Consider the following 23,093-nt stretch of genomic DNA (forward strand, 5'->3'; position numbering starts at 1 on the left):
TTTCTGAAGTGACCTGCACGTGCAGCTTGCTCTGCTTATGCTCTTCACCCACGACTAGCAGCCGTCCAACATGACGAACGTAGCCTTCAGTCTTGTTCCAAGTCTCGTGCTTGGTTTGCCCTTGGGTCTATACACACTGTTTCTGAGCCTGAGCACGATCCCGTATTTTCAGCGAAAGTGAGGCCTTTGGGGTGAACGGCTCGGTTTGGAGGAATAAGCACTCGTTGACCTTGTACTCCGATCCAGCTTCCTCTATGCGCACAAGATCCACACGTTGTGGTGGGGGAACATCAACGAACCAGAGCAATGGGGCTTCGCAAGTGAGTTACGCATCTTACAAACTAAATGCCAATATGAAAAAGGATATGAAGCTCAATAACTAACGAATCGCAACAAGAGAACCAAGTCACCCCCTTTTACCTCACCACCGCAGATAACCAGACGCTCTACGCATGGCACATACTTCCCCTTCCCCTCTACGTCCAGCATGAGGACAAACTCTCCTCTCAACCAAGCGGTTTCTGCCATGATATAACGGCCACCGAGAACTTCCGCCTCCTCCGTGATGACCCCACGGCCAAGCTCATCATCTCCTGTAAGCTCTACCCCAGTCCTGATCTCTGCCCGTTCTCACACACTTTCACTCACTCACACGTGCCTCATTACCTCATTACCAGTCCATGGCAACGCCGCGCAGCTGACCCAGGGCCGCCGCCCGCCCCACTACCATACCCTCACCTCTCTCCACAGCCCATACCACCTGCTCACCCTCGACTACCGCGGCTTCGGCCTCAGCAGCGGAACGCCCACGGAGCGAGGGCTCATCCTCGACGCCGCCGCCGCTCTCAGGTGGGCCGTGGACACCGCGGGCGTGCCCCCCTCGCGGATCGTCCTCGTCGGCCACAGCCTGGGGACCGCCGTGGCGGCGGCGGCCAGCGAGCTGCTCACGCTGCACGAGGGCTGGGACTTTGCCGGGGTCGTGCTTGTGGCCGGCTTCAGCTCGCTGCCGGAGATGCTGAGCGGGTACGCGATCGCCGGGTGGCTGCCGGTGCTGCGGCCGCTGACGTGGTGGCCGTGGCTGTCGAACAAGGTGATGGCGCGTGTGGTGGACACGTGGGACAGTGCCGCGAGATGGAGGGATGTTGTCAGGGCGGTAAAGGAGAGGCGCGGGCGGTTGAGGCTGAGCCTGGTACATGCGAAGGACGACTGGGACATTCCGTCTCATGAGAGTGACAAGTTGTTTCGGGCCGCCGTGGAGGGCTTGGTAGGGGGCGGGATGGGAGGGGAGCAGTTTGAGGCAGAGAAGAGGAAGAGGATGGTGATTAAGGGGAAGAACTCGTTTACTGCCACGTGGAAAGACGGGGATGTTGTGGTGAAGCAGGAGTTGTTCCCTCACGGAGGTGAGTCCCCAGCGAAGAGGACTTGACTGTCAAGGACAGAGACTAAACGTTTCATTAGGACACAACGGGGTCCTGACTCATACTCCTGTACTGACGGCCGTCATGAGATCATTCGGGCTTGATGACCAATCTGCGCCCTGAAGATTAGACATGAGCTATATGTAGAGTTCTTCTTTGATGATCGGGAGCTAGAGTAGGAAGACACTGGCATCGGAAGCGGGGTCGTCAGTTTGTTCCAGAAATTGGGGCGCGCAGAAGCCAAGACCAAACAGTGCCATTGGAGCAGAGCACTCTCGCCGAAACTGGCTCCTCTAGATTCTCCCTTTGCCCTCATATCAGGCCAACACGTGAGGTCGTAGAGGAGCAAGCATTGCTTCCGCTAAGAGTTTGCAGGATGCTATTAATGCCAAATATCGAATGAAGGGCCATGTTGGGGAGAGTACTAAGGTTAGAGGGTAAAATCAAACGCCATGTTGAGCAGAGAGAGAGATTATCGAACGCCAGCGGCGAGACTTGCCATAGAAAAACATCGCATTACCCTAAACTATCGATAAGCTAAGAATTGTTGATAACATTAGCAGGGCGTTACCACGAATCTCCGCCCCAACCCAATTGGCGATTTACTGCGGATATGGCATTGACGCCGTCCCTGAGGAACCTAGGTGCGCGTTCCAGCAAACCGGCAAATGGCTCGTCTGGAGTGGTCTGTGAGGCGATGAGGTCCTCCTCTGACAGCGTACCCTGACGTTTCGACAGAACCGCCCGGCTGATGGCGCGACCCCAAAGGTTGTAGATATGCTCCTCAGACATGCTGACATATCGTTTGTCGCCGTTCGCTTCCGTGACCGAGAAAGGCCACTCGGCAATGGCGACCTCGAACCACTTCGTCCTGAAGAAGAGGAAGGGCCAGGTGAACAGCCACAAGAAGGTAAGATAGCAGAACCAAACAATCCATGGCGTTAATCGCCACCGATTGACTCTGCAGGCGTTGTACACCACGACGTAGTCATCCTTAACAGGGAACGTGATGTCGACGTGTCCCCGGTAGTTTGTGCCGCGGACCAGGGTTTCCAGCTTCAGCTTCAGCTTCTCCTGGTCGAAGCCAGTTACCTGGCGACGCAGGACGAATGCCTTGACACCGGCATGACTTGCGCAGTACCGATGGCACCACTCGGCCAGGGCGGGCTTCGGGTTGGAGATTTCGATATCTCGCTTCACTCCAGGGGCACGTTTCGGGAAGATGGTTCCTCGCCGCGTCTTCTCGGTGTTCTCGACGGTGCGCAGTCGTCTCCAAGACTTGCCTCTAGCGGCATCCGAGAAGAGGTAGGGCGTGAGCTCGACCACCACATCGAAGTCGGTAACGGTTTTCCTCTCCGACTTGCCGTTCTCCCGAACGGTCTGACTGTGGGTGCCGCGGATGCGGACCGAGGGACGAGGCGGTTTGGCTGCCGAAAGTTCGATTTGACGTTCTAGGAGTACCGGGTCATTGTTGAGGATTTCGCACATGAAGGATTCGGCGCCCGTGTTCGCATCAACCGTGTACAAATCTTTCTCTGAGAGGTCGACAAGAATATACGAAGGGTGAGCAATGGTCGGGAGAACAGGCTCGTTGTCAGCTGTGCCAGGCTCAATGTCCGAGTAGGGAGGCGGCAAGTCTGCGGGCTGCAGCTCCGGCACATCATCGTCGTACACACGCTCGCCGGGTTGGGTGTGGAGCGACACTGCGTCAGGGTCTGAGCTGCTCCCGGCAATGCCAGGAAGCGATGAAGTACTTGGATTGCCCATGATGGCGAAGAGCGATTACAAAAAAAAATTGTTAGGGGAGAAATGAAGCACCAATGTCATGCCAAACGAATGACGAGCAAGAAGGAAGGAGATAATATGTCAGGATGAAGCGGGAACGGATTCTCAGCTCATCCCTCGCGTCGCCCAAAGAGGCACAAGTATCATCAGGAGGCAGCAGTGGCGGAGCAGTTCAGCAAACCAATCATCAGCTCCCGACCACCCCGGCCTTTCAGGCACACGATCCTTGCATCTTGGTCTTCCGAGAACGAGGATGGAATGTCGAGTAAATGAGCATCATAGAATTACTGGTCAGATTGCGGGAGAATAAAATCTGTTATCCGTAGAGTTATTTATTAGTTCAAAACGCAAAACGAAGATCGTGTTGAAGTGCGAAGATTAGCCTCGGCCTTTGAGTGGCAGCCAAGAACCAGAACGTTACGTGTGCTCCGTACATACCGTACCTTACATACAAATTCGAATCAAGTGATCCATATAACGTTAGTTATCAGTACGAATTAGTCGGTTCACTTTACGAGTATGAAACCCGTCCTTCTGTAATCCGTACATACATTACAGCAATTGGCCCCGATCTTATCGATTGGCCAATGACCCATGGAGTGGGCCTGTATCAGGTACTTCCGACGAGAGGAACGCAGGCCCGCTTCATCTCGACCCCGCGGAGGGCCGAATGTTGCAGTTCAACAGAGCTCTGCCCCACTCCAAGTTGTGCCAACGCGACGGAGTCTGCTAAGAGGAGGCTCCTCCTGAAACCGTCAACACATATCTTGAGCCAATCTTCGCATGGGAAAGAAGAAGAATTAGCGATCTCCATCTTGCCCCGAATCTTACATCCGCCATGGCCGAAGAGTCGAAGCAGGTCGATCCGACCAAGGAGCAAGCGGCTCAGGAAGCTGCCGATCAGATCGCCGACGCGAACAGCAAACAGGCTGCCCCCGAATCGGAGGACGAGTCGGGCTCGGAAGGCGATGTTGGCGCAACCCAAACAGCCGCTGGGGGCGGCGGCGAAGGGGCCGTAAAGAAGAAGAAAAAGAAGGGCAAGAAGAAGAAGGTCAAGCAAACGCTCTCTGACGCGCTGGGGCGAGGGGGGCCGTCGGCAGCACAGGCCGAGGCCGATCCCAAGAAGGCGCTTGAAGGTTTAACGCCGCAGCAAATCAGCGAATTCATTGCCTTGAACCCGGCCCTTGCCAACGAGCTCCTTGGGGGGGAAGGATCCTCCGACATCACTTCCAAGGCTATCGAGGCGTTCAAGAAGCTGAAACTTCAGGACATCATGACTGGCCTAGCAAGCAGCGGGAAGAACCGAAAGGATATGGCGTCGTACAAATTCTGGAGTACCCAGCCCGTTCCTCAGTTCGGGGAGGAGGAGCCCAAGTTGATCGAGGAGGGACCCTTGAAGATCCAGAAGGTCGAGGACATTGCGACGGAGCCCATACCACTTGCTCTCGAGCCGTTCCGTTGGGTCACCATGGACCTTACCAACGACTCGGAGTTGGAGGAGGTGGAGAAACTGCTCTACGGGCACTACGTGGAGGACGATGAAGCCATGTTCAGGTTCAAATACTCCAAGTCGCTGTTGAAATGGTAAGCAAACGGGCCTCGAATTTTTTTTTTATTTCTCTCAACAGTTTTGTCTGCGCTAACACCGTTCAGGTCTCTTTTGTCCCCAGGCTGGAGAAAGGAATGGCACGTCGGGATCCGCAGCGGCAACACGCTCTGCGCATTCATCTCGGCCATCCCTACCGAGATGCGCGTACGGGACAAGATCATTCGTAGCTCCGAGGTCAACTTTCTCTGCATCCACAAGAAACTAAGAGGCAAGCGGCTCGCACCCGTCCTCATCAAGGAAATCACCCGGCGCGTCAACCTGGAGGGCATCTGGCAGGCCATTTACACGGGCGGGATCGTCCTCCCGCGGCCAGTAAGCACGTGCCGCTACTACCACCGCGCGCTGAACTGGATGAAGCTGTACGAGGTGGGATTCAGCCCGTGTCCGCCAAACAGCAAGCCGGCGTACCAGGCGAGGAAGTACAACCTCCCAGACCACACGTCGACCCGCGGGCTTCGGGAACTGGAGGCGAAGGATCTGGAGGCTGTTCACGATCTTCTCGAACGGTACTTGAAGCGGTTTGAACTCACTCCGGTGTGGGATAGGACCGAGACTGAGCACTGGCTGCTGCACAAGAAGGACTCACAAGATGAGCAGGTGGTCTGGTCATATGTGGTCGAGGTATGCATTCAAAGGCCCCTGCATCGCGCGCAGCTTACTCATCGCAATCCTCGTAGGACGAAAATGGCAAGATCACCGACTTCTTCTCCTTTTACTGCCTCGAATCGTCAGTCATCCAGTCAACCAAGTACTCATCCATCCGTGCCGCCTACCTGTTTTACTACGCGACCGAGGTGGTCTTTACGGCTCCCGACGACCGCTCGGCGCTCAAGGCCCGCCTGAACGCCCTGATGGCCGACGCGCTCATCCTAGCCAAGCGTCACAATTTCGACGTGTTCAACGCGCTGTCACTCATGGACAACTCGCTATTCTTGGAGCAGCAGAAGTTTGGGCCCGGCGACGGGCAGCTGCATTACTACCTCTTCAACTACAAGGCGAATCCGATCCACGGCGGCGTCAACAAGAGGAACCAGCTGGAAGAAGGCGTGTCGAGCGGGGTCGGGTTTGTCATGCTTTGAGCGCGGGTTCATCCAGTTGAAGCCAGTGAGGGGAGGCAGGCGACTCTGAAATACGTCGGCAGATACCACCAAGAATGCAGAAAGCTGAAATACCGGCGCCTTGCTACACGTACAAAATTACGGTCTCATTACTTGCGTTTGTTACTCTGATTTATCCAGTCGCTCGAATGGGGTTCCCCCGAAACAGAAAGAGAGCAGGAAGACCTCCTTTTAGATCGACAGCAACAGCAACATTGCTCATCAACCCAAGAACTCCTCCGCCCCCTGGTTATATCCAAACACACATTTCACGCCCTCCCATCCAAGCGCTCTCCCAGCAGACACTGCTCCTCTATGACTTGGTTGAACCACTCCCACCTCTCCACCAGGGGCGCGTGCCCCATGCCCTCGACAATGATCCCCTTGGCCGGCCGCACGTAGTCGATCAGCTTCCTGCCGTGCGGCACGCTGATCATGCCATCCTCGGTGCCGTGCATGACGAGGATCCGGTCGCGGCCGACGCGGTCCGCCATGGCGGCCAGCTGGGCGGGGGTCTTGCGGTGCCACCCGGCCGCGATCAGCTGCAGCAGGAAGCCCTTGAGGGTGAAGCGGCCGGCCGGGTCGAGGCGCTTGTGCAGCTCCTGCGCGACGAAGCGCTGCGCGTTGGTCTCGAACTTGAGGTACCGGCCCCCGCCCTCGCCCTCGCCGCCGTTTCCGCTCCCGCTCCCGCTCTCGGCGGCGGGCCGGGGGGGTTTGCACTTGGGAGTCGTGGCCGGGTCGGGCAGGCGGACGTCGTCCGGGAGGGCGAGCCAGGACGGGGCGAAGATGCGGCGGGCGGCGTCGGCGACGGAGCGGTCGACCGACTTGGGCAGGATCAGGGAGGCGCGCTGGGCCATGTGCTCGGCGAAGGAGGCCGTGTTCTCGACCACGGCGGCGGTGCAGATGAGCGACAGGCTCGAGAGGTACTCGGCCAGGACGACGGCGAGCTCCTGGGCGATCATGCCGCCGAGCGAGATGCCGACCACGTGCAGGGTCCGCTCGGGAGCGGGAGCGGGAGCGGGAGCGGGAGCGGGAGGCGGCAGCGGGTACGAGGGCAGCCAGCCGACGTCCGGACTGGCCAGCACCTCGACGATGTCGAGGGCCATCTCGCTGGTGCTGTAGCGCATGAGCGGCTTGTCGCTGTCGCCCATGCCGCGGTTGTCGATCAGCAGGACAGAGTACCGGTCCCGCCGCTCGTGGCCAAAGTGTAGCGTCTGGCGCTGCCAGGCCGTCCTAAATCCGCCGAGGCCCATGATGAGCTGCCATCCCGTTGGGTGAAGCGAGGCGAGTGAGTTAGTTTAGTCGAACGATTGGAATGAGTGAGCCAACCGGTTGGTCCGTGAGAACGAAGAGAGAGCGGGGGAGTGGACCGAGAGGGCGGGGATGAGAAAGATGAGGAGAAGACATTGTCAGACGAGCGATATCACTCACAATAAGCCTGATTGGCCCGACGCCATGGATCTCCCAGGACATGTTGAAGGGACCGCCGCGGCCTTCGGCGACCGGCACCAGACCCTTGCGGTCCGGCTCGAGGTTCCATGTCGCCGTCGGATAGGCAGGATGCTTCAAGGTCTCTGCGACCGTCGGTACGGGCGGTAGCGGTGTCTTGGGCGCCATGCTGGCTTGGGTTGACGGAATCCGCTCCCTGCACACAAGAGAGCTGGCGTCGACGAGATCGGAAAGTGGATGTTCTCAAAGGTTGTCGTCGGCCACTTCGGTTCTCGGCACGGGAGCCTCGGGACCCGCTCCCCACACACGCGCCGGCCCGGCTCCCCCACGCTTGATCAATGTGGGGAAAATCTGAAAAAGCAAGGTTTCTACAAAACGGTCCTGCTTACAGAGTACTGTGTACTCCGTAGTTTGGTTCCTGCCCACAACTAGTAATTAGTGCACGGATTACGGATTACATACGGAACACCACACAACTGTCAAGGTGCGACGTCCTCTGAGGATACTGTGAGTTGGGTATGTTTTAAAAGTTCAGAGACAAGCAAGCTCGACTGGCGGTCTCAAATCAGGGCGAAAGCGAACCAGACTCAAAGAGGATCGATTCAGAAACGAGCGAGCAAATTCACCCCAATTCAATTCTGTTTCGATTTCGGAGCAACAATCAGGCCGGAGAGCAGAGTCACGACCTACGTGAGAATGAAGCGCGCAATCTACTAGAAGAGGTTATCGTCTGATGTCAGCACGGATAGCCCGTGTCGGAAGCTGTGGAGCTTCCAAGCGTATTAGCCACTCGTTTGCCACAGCTGTATGAGGCTGTTCAACGCATTGGCCAGTCCCTTTGTCTATAAATACCACTCTTTTTGTCTCCTTTGTAGATAGTTTCAACAAGGCACTCTTTTCCTTCGTACAGCCACCCACTGCAGACTGCTTTCAATGCTCCCGGAAGCTCATCACTGCGTTCGGCAGCCCGCGAGCGTGATCACAAATCCCTCTCGACAGGATAACCGGGAAACTGCTCGCCTAATTAACGCAAACAAATCCGGGTTTCTTCTAAGCTGGCATCGGATCATTAGATGACTTGGGCAGATCGGGTTTCGCCCGATGATCCGGTATGCCGTAGTCAAACTATTATGTGCGTGATGTATGTAATTACTTCAAGGTCACCCACGTTCTAATTACCGCTTTCCCTTAAGTCAGCAGCAGGTACGTTCAAGGGCCGTCTACATCGTTTCGTGGTGTTTCAGCATGGACGCCCACTTAGCCTCCGAAGATTGCGTCACTGGTTGCTTCGACTTTGGAAACTGGTCAACTTTCACAGGGCTAATTATACGATTATGCCACCACGGGGAACTGGCCCCCAGACCGTGGCCCTTTCCGCTCAAGTGCCGGTAGCTGAAAGCTGGGCGACTCTGAATCTCGCTAGAGCCGCACGGGACAAAAGTCGGCTTCGTCATCTCGATATTAGAGGAAGTTCTTGCGGCAGTATTGTCTGAGTTCGAGAATAGCCTTATCACCTAAACCACGACAGTGATTGCTCCATGGTGCGGTCTAGTTCTTCACAGAGTCCGGAGCAGAACATGAAGTATTCCTGCTACGTAGGCTAATATGCCCTAGACGTGGCCAGACCATGGAAAGTCAATCACACACCAGGACCCCAACAAGCTCCTGTTATTCTACACTGTTGGGCCTTGAGTTGACACAGCACTCCAAGTGAAATCACACATCCGACTCTCGTTTGTTTACTCGGAATCACAAGAGCCAAGGTTTGCAATCTCCCAACTGTCTAAGCTCATCGTGCCATATCAATGTCTAATTAGGTACTGCACACCAACTATTACTGCGGTATTAGTCACAGGTCTAATCCGGATATTGATTGCGAAATCCGACTGTCCGCGTTCTGCCTCCGATGCAGCAATGACTTGGTTGTGTCTAGCAACATGAAGGCCGAGTTGAATGAGGGTTTTGCAAGTACTAATAACGGCCGTTGACTTGGAACTAATTAGGTAGAACGGGTAAGTTTCCATGTTAAGTTGTAGGCTTTCCGTATTTTCTTCCTTTCCTTGATCTTTTTTTGTTTTTGAGGGGACTGGCAGCTTTTTCGAATTAGGTAGACCGAGACGATCCGTTTCAAGGGGGTCCTATTCTCAATTTAGGCAGTGGCATAGTCTTCACACGTAGTATCATGGTTGTAGCTCTAATTAACAAATACTACGTTCCTCAGCAGTTCGAACGATGCAACGTTTAATTAGGAAATAACGCATATTGTAAATATCATACCACAGCACATATTCAGTACTCTGATTTTGTACGGAGTACGGAGTACTTCCTTCTGATCCTCGGTGAATTGCCAACTGGGTAACCACACTCAGTGTTGGACCGGGCCCCACTAGGGTTCACGGCCCCACCAGGCTTGCAGCCACCCACATCTTCCCTGCAGGGCGGCCCTGGTCGGCTTCCTTCTTCCTCCATCATCCTCGATCTACAACCAACTCTGTAGCAGATATATGAAGATCGTTGATTTCCGCATCCCATCCATCTACCACACACTCAAACACATCGTCACGGCGTCAGATTTCAATTCTCATATAGTTGCACGCGGTAGTCGCCAACAGAGGCTCCTTCGCCCATCAAGGTAGCTCACCACGGGTCAGCCTGATCAGCTGTAAGGGATCTCCTTGGCTTGTCAGCGTGGCACTGCAGGGGCGGAGCATTTACACTACACTAAGCATCCCCCTGTCGGCGGTGTGAGTCGAAGCCGAATCCAATCTCGATCCCACGCCAATTTATTGTTTCGTATTGTCGTGGTCTTGGCGAATTCAAAATCAAGCAGAGTCATTCGACAATTGAATCTACTCCGCTCTGCAGGATTCGACGTGGTTGAGGCAGCCTGAGAGTTGTGACAGGGTCGCGCCTGTGTCGCGGTCCCGGTCGGCGGCTTTCGGTCCTATAGGTTCGGCTGGCCGAAGGATCGAGCTGATCGGGTGAAACAAGACACAGCATCCTAGAAACACGGGCAGATCATTTTCGGCGCTCAAATGCATCATCACATCTCATTTGTATAAGTAGCTCGATTCTTAAGAAGTATTCGCTCTTCGTTGGCTCTCGGCAGATCCTTTGCTCACTGTCTTCGTCAAGGTACATAATTAGTCTACGCCCCGTGGCGTCGGGAGTCATGTATATGCAGTGACTCTTGTTGCTGCTTTACGACACCATGGAGCGCGTAGCCTTTCTACTCGCTGCCGCCTCGGCCGTCCGGGGGAGTCTGGCTCAGGTCCGGGTCCCTCCAAATTTTGAGGTCGGGGTCAAGTGGCAGATCGTCATCCAGAGCACCATTGACGTTAACGCCCCCCTTGAACCCGCCGACGCGGTCGTCTGGGACCTTGATCTCTACCACGTCGCCCGTACACCCGAAGTCGTGAGCCATCTCCGAGTACGGGCCCCCGAGTCCCTTCCTTCTGCTCGCTCTCCACTGCCATATGTGGTCATGTTAACCAATGTTATTTTTATCCCAGAAAAACAACCCCAACACCATCCTCATCTGCTACTTCAACGCCGGGCTCACCCAAAAGAGCGACTGTGACTACGAGACGAGATGGGAGAAGAGCGGGCTGCTGGGCAACGTGTACGACCCGGAAGAGCCCCAGTTTGACGACGAGCGGTGGGTCAACATCAAGAACCAGACGGCCCGCGACTGGATCAAGCAGCGCATCACGCTCGCCCGCGACGTCGGCTGCGACGGGGTCGACCCGGACAACATCGACGGCTACCACAACGATGAGGACGGCAGCAACGGTACGGGCTGGGACCTGTCGCGGGACGACTACGTCTCCTTCGTCCGCGAGCTCGCCGAGCACGCCCACGGCCTGACCACCAAGCGCAACTACACGCTGCTCATCGGGCAGAAGAACGCGCCCGACCTCGTGGAGGACGTCGGCGACCTCCTCGACTTTGCCGTGCTCGAGGACTGCAAGTCGCTCAACGGCGGCGGCGGCGGCGGCGACGACGACGACGACGACGACGACGATGACGACGACGACGACGACGATGACAACGACCCCCCCTTCTGCAGCGAGTTCCAGCACTACATCGAGAGGGGCCGCCCCGTCTTCAGCATCGAGTACCCGTCCACGCTCGGGGACGCCGAGACGGGCGAGTGCAAGGCCGGCGGCGCGAGCAAGGCCCAGTACGAGGCCTCGTGCGACGCCAGCACCGCCAGGGGCAACTCGGACTTCAGCACCGTCCTCAAGATCCAGGGCGGCGTCGGCGAGCTCAACGGCTGCACCCAGTACTGCGACGGGCTCCGGCCCGGCACGGGAATCGTCGTGACGGCGACGGACTCGGAGCTCGACGGCAACGAGTGCCCTCCCGAGGCGACCGGGAGCAGCTAGGGACAGCTCCGGGACGGCGACGAGGACGACCAGAGCGGAGCCGCGAGTTCGGTGGACGTTAGCTTGATCAAGCTCCCCGGACTGCTCGCTCTGCTTCTCGCCCTTTTGTCGCTGTTACCGGGCTTGATAATGCAATGAAGCAACGCGCACGGAGCGCACAATCCATCCATCTGGCCAACGGGGCAGTTATGGGACGACACACACGTAACTATTAATGCAATTATTAGACTTCTTTCCGCTGCGAAGTGACCTGGGCCGTAACTAATGATCGATCCACGAAGAAGCCCCCAACTCGAGAGCCAATCCTGGGCGATCAAAACCAGAAATGCCCCGGAAGCTCCTCTGCGCTCCCGCTGATACTGGCCAAGGCCACTACCAGACGCTTAAGTTTCACCCTCCTCCCACTGGGGCCGTCTTCTCCTCCTCGCGCAGTTCGAAGCCATCCGCCCTCGCCTGCTATCTCCCTTCGGTGTTCCTCCACTATCCAATCTCCGCCGGTACCGTCCTGCGCGAGTCCCGGAACGCTTGAACCAATCCCCTTCATACCCATCCTCCTCTTCCCTCTCATTAGCCTCCGGGCCATCAAAGCACCCCACAACCCGTCCAGCGCCCGTCTCCGTACGAGTCCCTTCCTTTTCCCCTCCGGATTCAGACTCTTCTTCTTCTTCTCCCTCTTGTTCCTCCCCTCCGCATCACCCCACCCCAACCTAACGACCCCATCGACCTGGAGGAGCGGCGGCGATGACGCGCCCTCCCCTTTCCCCTCCCCCTCCTTCCCCGCCGGACGGTGCTCTGGCTGCCCGGCGGGGCCACTCGGCGGCGAGCTCGGCGGAGAAGTCGGCCGGGGCGCCCGACAGGGTGAGGCGCGACACGACGGAGCAAAGAGATGGGAGCGCCGAGAGCGCGTGCCGCACGTGAGCCGCCGGCGAGTACTCCCGTCTTGTCGTTGTCGGTGTCGGGGTAGGGGTCGGGCGCAGAGTGGAGGGTGCTGATGCCAGGGCGTTGGTGCTGCGACGGCGGCGGAGGCGGCTGCGAATGGCGGATGCGATTCTGCTCCTTGTTGTTGAGACTGGGCTGGTGGATGGGTAGGAAAAGACGGAGGATGGGGAGGAGAAAGAGGAGAAGGAGAAAGAGGGTGGTGATGATGGTGGCGCGGGGAGTGTTTGGGGGCGGAAGCCGTGGTACCGCCTGACCAACACGCGGAGGTCTCGGATGGGGGTGTTACTGCGCCGGGTGAGCTGGCTCTGGACAAAGGTGTCAACTAGTCTCTTGACGCCGTCGAGTCCTCTGAGGCCATCGAGGTGCACGGCTTCCGGTCTCCAGCTACCGGATAGATTTGTGAAATCCACCTCGAGCGTGATGGAAGCCATCAGGGATCCGTACTTGTTCATGTAGTGAGTGGCCGCCGGTTGCGTGCTGTTGCCCATGTAGGGCGAGTATACAACGTGAAAGCGGCGGGTCAGGAAGAGAGTCGCCAGGACGTCAGCTCTCATGGCGCTGCAGGCGGAGATATAACTGTCCAGGGAGGAGAGAACGCTCCCGAGACTGTCAAAGGATCTCGCTGACCAGACCCCAGGTGTCTGGGGCCGGTTGACCAGCCATACTTCCCGGAGATACACTGGGCTGTTCATCCGGATGGGCTTGTCGCCAGGATTCAGGCATTCCAGGAGATACTTCATAACTTTGAATCGGACCCGATCCGGGAATTGAAAGTAGCGGCTCTTCGCATTCTGAGTCCGTCTCACGAGCGAGAGTCTTAGTGAGCTGTCTAACAACAACGCTTCAGGTCTTTTAGTGTGGCTCCAAATGGCAGCCTCTTCTTTCAGTTGCTTTCTTGGTTCCTCCCAGAGAAACGACTTGGAATTTGTTGTGAGATTATGCTGCCCCAAGCATACCAGACTCTCCTGGAAGGCGGCGTTGTAATACCCCTAATCTTCCGCCTCCCACTGCGGAGCTGTTAGTCTGGTCAATACCAGCTCGATGCTACGGTCGAAGGCTGGCCGGTTAACGGATGGACTAGAATCTTCGCGTCTTGATTTTGGACTTTGGTTCGGCGACGGTCGGGATGAATTAACAGACCTCGAGGCGACTGTCGATAAGGTGCTTGATAGGCGCTCACTGCCTTCATTTCCCGGGATGATGGGCGTTTTGTTAAGAGGCACACAGTGATCCGGGGCACTGAACAACGACCCTGAAACACTGCTGTGGGCCGAGACTCTTCCAGATCCAGTCGTTGTGAACCAGGAGGATCGTGCCCTTTCCAGACTGGAGTTTGTTGAAGCTATAGAATGCTCCGAGAGGATTTGGATATTATCCCTCGTTTTCGACGAATCAACGCTCTCAGGGCCTTCAAGCCGGCGCGTCGGCGGTTCATGTGTGTGTCCATGTGCAGGATTATCAGTTACTAACTTGTGGCGTAACATCCGTCCTCTCATGAACTGCTTTCTGCCAAGGGTATGCATCTCGGGCTACCAAGTGAGCGTATCAGGACCAGTGATCGTAAAAGAATGGGGATGAGCATGTGCTTTACCAGTGTATTGATTGATCTAATGCAAGATCAGATGTTTGGCTTGATTATGTCGTGAGTGTGTAATGATGCTATGGGAACAGAATGAATGCATTATGAGCCCAGAGAGAGAGAGAAAAGAAGAGAGTTGCTGTGGATTTGGTGCCAGAAGACGGCCCAAGTGCAAGCATTTGCGGATCTACAGTGCTCTCCTTGTTTCCCTTGTTCTTCTGGGGCTGTGGCTCGCAATTTCCGGGACAGCAACAGCCACGTACGCAGGGAAGGAGGTGTCATGAATGATTCAATGGTCCTGGAAGCAACGCATTGTAACAATAATTTCTTTGCAAACCATTCCTAAGTTAGCTTGCAATGAATGCTAACAAAAAGTCCAGTGATAATCATAAATAGCAGTAAGAGACCCCGATCGGAACTCTCTCGATGTCTGGATGAGGTTGTAGTTGACCATGCTGTGTTACGAACTCTGGTCAAACACAAAATACAGACCCGCCTCTGTGGTCTTACATTTGACATCGATGGTTTTAACCCCCCCGAAACATCGCAAACCAGGGATGTACGGCGAGTCGGAGCTATAGTCGGGTTAGGGTTGGCGTACTTCTCTCACAAGCTTCGGTCATACTTTTTGCTCTTATCGATAAAGAAACCAACCCCGCGAAACCACCCCACCATGGTGAGCGAGCTTCTTGGGCACGTTGCCGCATTCAAGTCCCTTGAGGCTGCAAAGCTTTTGTTGCTAGCCCCCAACACATCCAGCCATCTTCACCATGTCTCGACCAGTTCCTAACACCTTCCAAGCCGAACAGGCGGACAATCTCGAGGATGTGCGGCGCCTCTTGACTCCCTTCTGCCGACTCCGCAACGCCTACTGACGCTTGAGGCTGTCCAGATCGAGAAGCAGTTCGCTGTCAAGGTCGTCCAACACATGCAGACCTACTGGTCCATTCTCGAGCGTGTCAAGGGCTCTTCGCTCCGTCTGACAAAGCTCGACGATGAAATCTATGAGCACCTCAAGAGGGACTTCCCCGACTTCGACCCCGCCGAGACCATTGACGAGGACAAGATGAAGAGCAAGGAGGGCAAGGAGAGGTGGCGCAACTTCATGATGGCGTATGAGAAGAAGGTCGATGATTACAACTTTGGCACCATGCTGCGGGCGAATCCAAAGTGGGAGTACGGCAAGGACGAGACCATATTCGGTAGGTGCATGATCACTTTAAAGAAAGAAAAGAAGAAAATGGAGGAGATTGAATGGGAAGAAGCAGATGCTGACAAGGCGCAGTGCCGAGGATGCAGTTTTATGCCGTCGAGATTGCGAGGTAATTGTGCCCCAATATACTCCTTCCTGCTGTAGAGGTGCTGACCATTCGCAGAAACAAATTGGGCTTGAACGACTGGATTTACGAGCAGGCTCAGAAAGAAAAGGCCTCCAAATCTAGCTCATGAGAATGCCATTTACATGATTCCAGTTCAAATTATCTTATCACTCTTCAGCGGGTGAGAGGTGGCCAAGGCATCTTCGTTGCGCCTGCTGGAATGTGTCTCTTAACCCCCTAGCATTGTGTCCCTTGTTTTGCCCCGTGGTTTTCGAGGACAATACTAAGAGCAAACAAAGCCGGGCCCAAACACAAGAATAACTGCAACGAGGAGTTCAGGGAGTCCAGAAAATTTTACCATATGATGGGTCTCAAAGTATTCCCAAGTTTTCACCTTGAAATTGAGCGACGGCGAATTATCCGACCCTCGACGCCAGTCACTTGTTCTACTTGTCTTCAAGAACAACAGGTTGAGCTGATTACAGATGCTCCTCACGACGTCGGCCACCAGCGATCTGCTCCTGTCCAAAAAAAAACTTGGTCAGTCTCACTCTCCACCGGAAGACCGGTTATCGCGAACTGTATGACCAGACGACACAGACAATATGGCCTCATCAGCTGCCGCTCATGGCTCCCAGCGTCCACCCATGAGACCAATAATCTCCGCAGACTGGGACCACCACCGCATCATCCAACTCGACGACTTCTCCTCTCACATCGCAAGTGCAGAACAACAACCACCGCCAGCAGGAGCAGTATCGGCAGCAGCCAGATCCTCCTTCAAACACCTCTTCACATTCACCCCGGCACGGCACATACCCTTGGTCGCCCTCTCGTTCACCACCGCCGCCCTCGTCGCTGCCGGCCGCACTGCCTACGCCGTCCTCCTCGGCCGCATCTTCGACGTCGTCACCCGCTTCGGCACCGGCCTGCTCTCGCACGCCGACTTCCTCGCCCAGATCTCCCAGTGGGCCGTCTGGTTGTGCGTCCTAGGCGCCGGCATGTGGGTCGTTTCGACCGCTGACGCCGCCGCCTGGGTCGTCGGCGGGGAGCTCAGGGCGCGGACGGCGAGGCGGGAGGTGTTTTGGCGGTTGCTGATGGGCAAGGAGGTGGGTTGGTTCGAGGCGCGGGAGGAAGGAGTTGGCGGGTTGACGGCCAGCGTTGCGACGTGAGTTTTTGCTTTTTTTTTCTGTTCTTGTCTTGTTTATCTTTCTTTGTTACTGTCGAGAAGAGGCAGAGGGCAATTGTCGGAGCTAATGCAAGAGAGGTCGACCAGGCAAACTCGGGAACTGCAGACGGCCACATCCCAGACGCTGGGCTACCTTGTCTGCGACGTGTTTGTGTTCGCCGCCTGCCTCGTCGTCGCGTTCGTCTACTCGTACAAGCTGACGCTTGTCATGCTCGCGACTGGTGTCCCCTCGGCCCTGATACTCTGGGGCATCGGCAGGTTCCTCGACCCGGCGATCGAGGCGCAGAAGAGAGAGCTCGCGCAGGCCGCGAAGCACGTCACTGCCGCCACTACCGCCATAGACCTCGTCAAGGTGTACAACGCGGCCGACCACGAGGCGTTCACCTTCACTTCGGCAATCCGGAGGTCGGCGAGGTATTACTCGCGCCAAGCGATGTGCAACTGCGGGCAGATGGGCTACGTCAAGTTGTGGATGATCACGTTGTTCGTGCTGGGCTTTTCATTTGCCGTCGTTCAAGTCAAAAATGGCGAGCTTAGTCCGGGCGATGCGTTGACGACCTTCTATGCCGCCCTGATCGCGTTCCAGTCGATCGAGATGCTCGGACCGCACTGGCTCGTATTGGCGAAGGGCATGGCGGCAGGACAGCTGCTTCGAGGACTGGTGGATGAGAGCGGCAGTGGTCAACTCGGGAGAACTGCTGGCTGTCTAAAGCCCTCTGGGTGCCTGGGAATCATCGAGATGAACACTGTGAGCGCTCCGCTTGCTCCTCAGCTCCGTCCCTGGGACGGGAGGCTAATTAACAGCAACAGGTTAGCTTTGCGTATCCGTCAAACTTTGCCAGCGCAGTCATACGGCCATCGAATCTTCGTTTCGAGCCCGGACGGCTTACCTTTGTCATTGGCAGAAGCGGCTCTGGTAAGAGCACCCTCGGCAGTCTCCTCGTGCGGTTCTACGAACCCCTCACCGGACAGATCATGCTGGATGACAACCCCATCACGGAATTCGATCTCAACTGGCTTCGACAAAACGTCACGCTTATTCAGCAATCCAGTTCGATCTTTGGTGACAGCTTCTTCAAAAACGTCGCCCTTGGCGCCATGGAACCAGACAATGTCCCCCTCGACGCCGTGCAAAGCGCTTGCTCCATGGCCCTCCTCCAGTCCACCATTTCCAGCCTACCCAACGGACTCGACACCACGATCGGTCCAGGCGGCTACGGCTTGAGTGGTGGACAGAGACAGCGTCTAGCTCTTGCCCGAGCCAAATTACGCGATCCACCCGTTTTGATTCTTGACGAGATCACCAGCGGACTCGACCCCGTGAGCCGAAATCTGATCATGGAAGGCATTCGCGCGTGGAGAAAGGACAAGACAACAATCATCATCACTCACGAGGTCGGCGACATCAAGGACGATGAGTATGTCTATGTCCTTGCAGATGGATCGGTCGCTCAAGAGGGTCTCAAGCGTGAGGTTGCCAAGGATGAGGGCGGCCTCTTTGCCTCGTTCGTTGCCTCTGCCGAGACTGCCTGTTCCGGCACGGACAGCGAGACTGAGAGTGAATCCGATTCCTCTGACGACGAACCTCTCCAGGAGTCCCAATATGCTAGGTCGCCCCGAGGTGCGCTCATCAGCAACCAAAGAATGCCTGTGGGCCTGTTCCAGCGCATCTCGCTAGGACCCCGAGCAAGTATCTTCGACTCTCAAGTCCTCAGGTCTGTGTTCAACAGGTTGAGTGCCAAAGCCATCGCACAGGAGTCCATCTGCCGATCCATCACTCACAAGATGGCCACGAATGAGCCTGTGACTGTCAACATCAGCCGCACCTCTAGTATCCGGATCATAGCACAGCAAGGATTAGCAGCTCAAGGAAGTAGGACCCTGAATGCACGCCAGGCTTTGCAGACCGATCTGGACCCGGAGCTCCAAGTGTCTCTCGACTCACTAGACCGTTTCTTTCTGGAGCGCCTTGCCAAGCCCAGGGGCCGCGAGAGCCCATCCAAGGGGACCCAACTACCTTCACTCGCGGCCATTTTGAAGACTGTATGGCCGACGCTGGACAGGACGGGCAAGGCTCAACTGATCGCTGGTATTGCGCTGTGTCTGGTTGTCGCAGGCAGCAACCCCGTCTTCTCCTTCTTCTTTGCCAATCTTATCGGACAATTCTGGAACATGGAGGGCCAAAAGAGCTCAGTCCCCAAGTTTGCTGGCCTCCTTGCCGCCATTGCTGCTATCGATGCGAGCGCTACCTTCTTTGGCTACTTCCTCATGGAACAAGTGGCCCAGAAATGGGTCAATAATCTGCGCGCAGAGGCGATCAAGCGCATCCTTAGACAGCCCAAATCGTGGTTCGACAAGGCAAACCATTCCCCGGCTCGCATCACCCAGTGCCTCGACCGCAACGCCGAGGAGATGCGCAAGCTTGTCGGCATGTTCGTGCCCATCCTTTTGACCATCTCCACCATGATGCTCTCCTCGCTCATTTGGGCGCTGGTTGTCCGGTGGGACTTGACATTGGTTACGCTCGCCGGCGTGCCCGCGGTCATCGCAGCGGCGCGCGCCAACTCGCTGACGAGCGACAAGTGGGAGGCCGCTTGCGATGAAACTGCTACCGCGACCAACGCCATCTTCAGTGAGGCCTTGGCCAACATCAGAGTCGTGCGCGCCCTGACACTGGAGCGCTACTTTAGCAGCAAATTCAGCCGCTCCGTAGCTGCCACCTACCATCTCGGGGTGAAGCGTGCAGGCTTCATCGGGTTCTTCTACGGCTTGCACCAGTCCATCGTCTTCTTCCTGACCGCTCTCGTCTTCTTCTACGGCGCCAAGATACTCGGCGAAGGAGGTACTACTGTGACCGACGTCGTCAGGGTCATCAACCTCTTGCTCTTCTCGCTCGGCACCGCGGTTGCCATGCTGGCCAACGTCCCGCAGATCGCCGCCGCCAAGGCCACGGCGGTGCAGATGCTCTACTACGCCAACCTATCGCACGCCGCGAGCCACGAGTCTCGAGGCGAAAGGCGGCTCTTCACCCCGCTCCCCGTCCGCATGACGAACCTGCGATTCGCCTACCCCAGCGCGCCCCAGACCCAGGTCCTGCGCAACATCAACCTGCAGTTCGACGCCGGTACGTGCACAGCCATCGTGGGCGCCTCGGGCTGCGGCAAATCCACCATCGTGAGTCTACTCTTGCGGCTATACGACCCGCTGCAAGAAGAGACGGACCCGGCACGCGCAGCGCACCGAAGCGGATCCGGAGCGCCCATCTCCCCGATCCCGGAATCCCCTAGCACTCCCCGATGCCAACGCTCCCCCTTCCCCTCTGCCACCGCCACCACCACCACCACCACCACCACCACCACCAACAGCACCACCAACACCCCACCCCTGACCTACGCCTCTGTTCCCTCCTCCCACCTCCACACCCCTTCTCTGCGCTCCCGCATCGCCTACGTGCCGCAGACCCCGGTCCTCTTCCCAGGCACGGTGCGCGCCAACCTGACCTACGGGCTGCACGAGGCGTCGCCGCTGCGGGCGGAGGCCAACGTCGTCCTCGCCGCGCAGCAGGCCGGCATCCACCCGTTCGTCGCCTCGCTGCCGCAGGGGTACGACACGCCCCTCGGCGACGGCGGCGGGGCGCCGGCCGCCGTGTCGGGCGGGCAGGCGCAGCGGCTGTGCATCGCGCGCGCCCTCGCCCGCCGCCCGCGCCTGCTCGTGCTCGACGAGCCCACCAGCGCGCTGGACGCCGAGGCGGCCGCCGAGGTGAGGCGGGTCCTGCGCCGCCTGGTCGTCTCCGCTCCCCCCGGCGGCGGCGGCGGCGGGAGGGAGGAGGCGGGGGGCATGGCGGTCGTCGTGGTGACGCACAGCAAGGAGATGATGCGGATGGCGGACCGGGTGGTGATGATTGAGGGAGGGGTCGTGGCGGAGCAGGGCGGGTACGACGAGTTGATGACGGCGCCGGGAGGCAAGTTCCGGGCGCTGGTCGAGGGCGGGGTCTGGACTGCCGGCGAGGGCGGTTATGCCGAGGAGATGGAAGGGAAGGGGAAGGGGAAGAGAAAGAAGAAGGAGAAGGAGAAGAAGGAGAAGAGGGGTGCTGTCCGCTCGAGGGACGTGGAGAGGTCGAGGGAGGAAACGCTTAGGCGACTGGAGGGTAAGTCGGACTAATACTCGGAAGCGGAGGACTATTAATTAAAAGGGACTGGTGATGAGTGGCACTTGATTACCCTTCGCTTGTCTTTGGTGAATTCTCTCTTTCGCCTTCCTTGATGTATTAATACAGTACATACATGGCTCAATGTAATAGCCGTTATAAAACTCCGCTAGCTGGTTCACACTTGGCACAGAATTCGAACCATTCATTTTCGATGAATCAGTTTGCGAAGCTGTGTACATTAATTAATTATATAATTAGTACTTGATTAAAAGTGTACAACCGCGTGGGCTAGAACTCACCCTTCCCAGATTGGCCCTCCCGGAACCGTATAATCCTGTCCTTCGTTAGCACGCTTTCTTTCTTTCTTTCTTTCTTTCTTTGGAAACAATCGCCTGACTCCCGTTCACTTACTGTCCGGTTCGCGTTCTCCTCCGAGTAGACATCGATGAAGATAGAGGGATCTGTTTTCCCATCAGCACCATATCACCGTCCCACTTTTATGTCCTTATTTTTCCTGCTTGAAGAAGCAAACGAGGGCGGTTCCGTGCACCACTCACCATCCTCTTCGTAAACCCCCGGAAACCGCACCAGAGTCTCTTCGGATGGCAGCAGGTCCCCGCCCCCAGTAATATTCAGATGCGCACACTCCGGGTGAAACTGGGGCTTGAGGGGGACGTGAAGCGACAGGATCTCGTGCCGGATGATGTAGGTCCCGCTCTTGAGCCCCTTGGGGATCGTGACGGGCCAGAGGGACGGGGAGCCGTCCCAGCGCTGGAAGTCCTTTTGGTACCAGAGCCCCTCGGCCAGGTCGGGACCGGCCAGCAGGCCGCCAGCAGGCCGCCCTCCCAGATCTTGAACCAGCCGACCCGGTTGACGTCGACGTCGCGGCAGTCGGCCGCGGGCGTGTCGCCGCACCGCGCGAGCCAGACGCTCATGGGCCCGATGGCGTGCAGCCAGTACCAGTACACGGCCGTGATGTTGTCACCGGCGCGGATGGGGATGTACGAGGGCGGTGGCGCGCCCGGGTTGTTGCAGGCCAGGTACGGCTCCGACACGGTGAAGATGGGGTCGATGGTGACCCATTGCCGCTGGATCATCCAGGTCTGGTTGAGCTGCGTCTCCGGCGGCAGGTTTGGGTCATAGCTAGGAGGGGAACAGGCATGTCAGTGCCACAATCTAACTCTTTTTTTTTTTTTTTTTTTCGAGCGAGGGAGTGTCGTATCTCATGGGTCGGGAGGGGCGGAGGGACCGAAGCATAGACGAGGCTAATTAGGCTTGGCTTGTGTCGGTGGGATGGCTCCATAGTGTACCCCGTAATGATGATGATGGACGGTTCCTCTCAAACATGGTACGCACCCTCTGTACCAAGTATCACCGACGGTGTAGTTGGCCAAGCCACCGTGGGCAAGGGCCGGCACTGAGAGGAGGGCCAAGCTCGCCAAGAGCTGGAGGGCCATGGTTCGTATTCAAGATGGCTTTCTGGGCGTGCGCTTCTTCTGCAGGTACGTGTCTAGGCGATAGAGACCATACTTGGGGTAGAAGACGCCACTAGATAAGCGCGTGCAAGTCTTGGCCGGTAATCGAGGAGCGGTACCGAAGAGTTTTGACATCTAGCCAAAGACGATGAGAGGAGGGAAAATCTAAGAGCAGCGGTGCCAGTTGAACCTTCATCCATCTGCCATGCGCGCACGGCAGTTGCGGGCCATACTACGTGTCTTGGTACAATCCCCGCATCCATAATCTACATATGGAAGCGCTGATGTTGGCCCAGGCTTGTTTGATATTGACAGCTATATCCGCTGATTGCCGTTTGTCCCGGTCCACCAAAGAACCAATGGGGGGTTGGGGAAACCCGGACAGGGCAGAGCAGTCTTGTTTTTGTTCATCCCCCTACGGGGAGTTTGGGGGATTTCAAGGAACACCAAAATGAAATCACTGGAGCCAAGGCTCCCGAGTGCCAAGCATGGGGTGCATACAGCATAAAACCCGTGTGGCTGCGTAGCGCAGCTGCTTAACATAGGTCCAGGGGCCCCAATGTAGCGTTTTACGTGGCAATAACTACCCCATGTAACCTGTCGGCACATGAACCAGCCCTAACAGTCTTGCTTGCTTGCGACATTCTCCAAGTCCGACGTCACCCTTGGACCTGTCGTAGGGTTATGTGGGCGACG

The 23,093-nt window shown here is 56.8% G+C and overlaps 9 protein-coding genes across 9 annotated transcripts; 5 read left to right on the forward strand and 4 right to left on the reverse strand.

Annotated features, from left to right (window-relative positions):
* Positions 1-70: 70 nt before the first annotated feature.
* On the forward strand, positions 71-1,541 carry P884DRAFT_302079 (Alpha/Beta hydrolase protein; the record flags this gene model as incomplete). Its single annotated transcript, XM_069444907.1, has 5 exons — positions 71-177; positions 247-320; positions 398-595; positions 678-1,400; positions 1,459-1,541. The coding sequence occupies 5 exons, from the start codon at positions 71-73 to the stop codon at positions 1,539-1,541; spliced, it is 1,185 nt and encodes a 394-aa protein (XP_069294988.1).
* Positions 1,542-1,915: 374 nt separating this feature from the next.
* P884DRAFT_263030 (uncharacterized protein) lies at positions 1,916-3,463 on the reverse strand. The gene has a single exon (XM_069441721.1). It carries the CDS (start codon positions 3,183-3,185, stop codon positions 1,986-1,988), a length of 1,200 nt encoding a protein of 399 aa, XP_069294989.1. The 5' UTR covers positions 3,186-3,463; the 3' UTR covers positions 1,916-1,985.
* Positions 3,464-4,041: 578 nt separating this feature from the next.
* P884DRAFT_207944 (acyl-CoA N-acyltransferase) lies at positions 4,042-5,891 on the forward strand (the record flags this gene model as incomplete). The annotated part of the gene is made up of 3 exons (XM_069438831.1): positions 4,042-4,787; positions 4,857-5,433; positions 5,490-5,891. 3 exons carry the CDS (start codon positions 4,042-4,044, stop codon positions 5,889-5,891), a joined length of 1,725 nt encoding a protein of 574 aa, XP_069294990.1.
* Positions 5,892-6,011: 120 nt separating this feature from the next.
* On the reverse strand, positions 6,012-7,636 carry P884DRAFT_229255 (Alpha/Beta hydrolase protein). The gene is made up of 2 exons (XM_069439749.1): positions 7,341-7,636; positions 6,012-7,168 (listed from the first exon to the last, which is right to left on the reverse strand). The coding sequence occupies exons 1-2, from the start codon at positions 7,524-7,526 to the stop codon at positions 6,179-6,181; spliced, it is 1,176 nt and encodes a 391-aa protein (XP_069294991.1). The 5' UTR covers positions 7,527-7,636; the 3' UTR covers positions 6,012-6,178.
* A 2,933-nt stretch (positions 7,637-10,569) lies between these two features.
* P884DRAFT_279745 (glycoside hydrolase family 114 protein) lies at positions 10,570-11,746 on the forward strand (the record flags this gene model as incomplete). The annotated part of the gene is made up of 2 exons (XM_069443353.1): positions 10,570-10,788; positions 10,871-11,746. The coding sequence occupies 2 exons, from the start codon at positions 10,570-10,572 to the stop codon at positions 11,744-11,746; spliced, it is 1,095 nt and encodes a 364-aa protein (XP_069294992.1).
* Positions 11,747-12,138: 392 nt separating this feature from the next.
* Positions 12,139-13,566, reverse strand: P884DRAFT_63779 (uncharacterized protein). The gene has a single exon (XM_069445999.1). The coding sequence runs from the start codon at positions 13,423-13,425 to the stop codon at positions 12,454-12,456; it is 972 nt and encodes a 323-aa protein (XP_069294993.1). The 5' UTR covers positions 13,426-13,566; the 3' UTR covers positions 12,139-12,453.
* Positions 13,567-15,034: 1,468 nt separating this feature from the next.
* Positions 15,035-15,704, forward strand: P884DRAFT_168567 (putative polysaccharide biosynthesis protein; the record flags this gene model as incomplete). Its single annotated transcript, XM_069437295.1, has 4 exons — positions 15,035-15,091; positions 15,157-15,466; positions 15,550-15,586; positions 15,641-15,704. Coding segments are annotated over 4 exons (468 nt in total), but the record flags the coding sequence as incomplete, so codon positions are not given.
* Positions 15,705-16,188: 484 nt separating this feature from the next.
* P884DRAFT_207933 (P-loop containing nucleoside triphosphate hydrolase protein) lies at positions 16,189-20,933 on the forward strand (the record flags this gene model as incomplete). Its single annotated transcript, XM_069438827.1, has 5 exons — positions 16,189-16,751; positions 16,860-17,520; positions 17,583-18,462; positions 18,517-20,558; positions 20,598-20,933. The coding sequence occupies 5 exons, from the start codon at positions 16,189-16,191 to the stop codon at positions 20,931-20,933; spliced, it is 4,482 nt and encodes a 1,493-aa protein (XP_069294995.1).
* A 74-nt stretch (positions 20,934-21,007) lies between these two features.
* On the reverse strand, positions 21,008-22,651 carry P884DRAFT_294036 (glycoside hydrolase family 61 protein). The gene is made up of 6 exons (XM_069444252.1): positions 22,279-22,651; positions 21,789-22,065; positions 21,480-21,720; positions 21,334-21,383; positions 21,222-21,256; positions 21,008-21,151 (listed from the first exon to the last, which is right to left on the reverse strand). Exons 1-6 carry the CDS (start codon positions 22,377-22,379, stop codon positions 21,139-21,141), a joined length of 717 nt encoding a protein of 238 aa, XP_069294996.1. The 5' UTR covers positions 22,380-22,651; the 3' UTR covers positions 21,008-21,138.
* Between the last annotated feature and the right edge of the window lie 442 nt (positions 22,652-23,093).

This window comes from Thermothelomyces heterothallicus, assembly GCF_042370625.1.
Source record: "Thermothelomyces heterothallicus CBS 202.75 unplaced genomic scaffold P884_scaffold_24, whole genome shotgun sequence".
Lineage (NCBI taxonomy): Eukaryota > Fungi > Ascomycota > Sordariomycetes > Sordariales > Chaetomiaceae > Thermothelomyces > Thermothelomyces heterothallicus.

Coding starts and splice junctions, on each gene's coding strand:
- P884DRAFT_63779 (XM_069445999.1), bottom strand. CDS start 13,425: ATGAAGTATCTCCTGGAATGCCTGAATCCTGGCGACAAGCCCATCCGG.
- P884DRAFT_229255 (XM_069439749.1), bottom strand. CDS start 7,526: ATGGCGCCCAAGACACCGCTACCGCCCGTACCGACGGTCGCAGAGACC. Junction 7,169..7,340: donor TCGGGCCAATCAGGCTTATT/GTGAGTGATATC, acceptor ACGGGATGGCAG/CTCATCATGGGCCTCGGCGG.
- P884DRAFT_263030 (XM_069441721.1), bottom strand. CDS start 3,185: ATGGGCAATCCAAGTACTTCATCGCTTCCTGGCATTGCCGGGAGCAGC.
- P884DRAFT_294036 (XM_069444252.1), bottom strand. CDS start 22,379: ATGGCCCTCCAGCTCTTGGCGAGCTTGGCCCTCCTCTCAGTGCCGGCC. Junction 22,066..22,278: donor GGTGATACTTGGTACAGAGG/GTGCGTACCATG, acceptor TTCCCCTCCTAG/CTATGACCCAAACCTGCCGC. Junction 21,721..21,788: donor GCGACGTCGACGTCAACCGG/GTCGGCTGGTTC, acceptor GACCTGGCCGAG/GGGCTCTGGTACCAAAAGGA.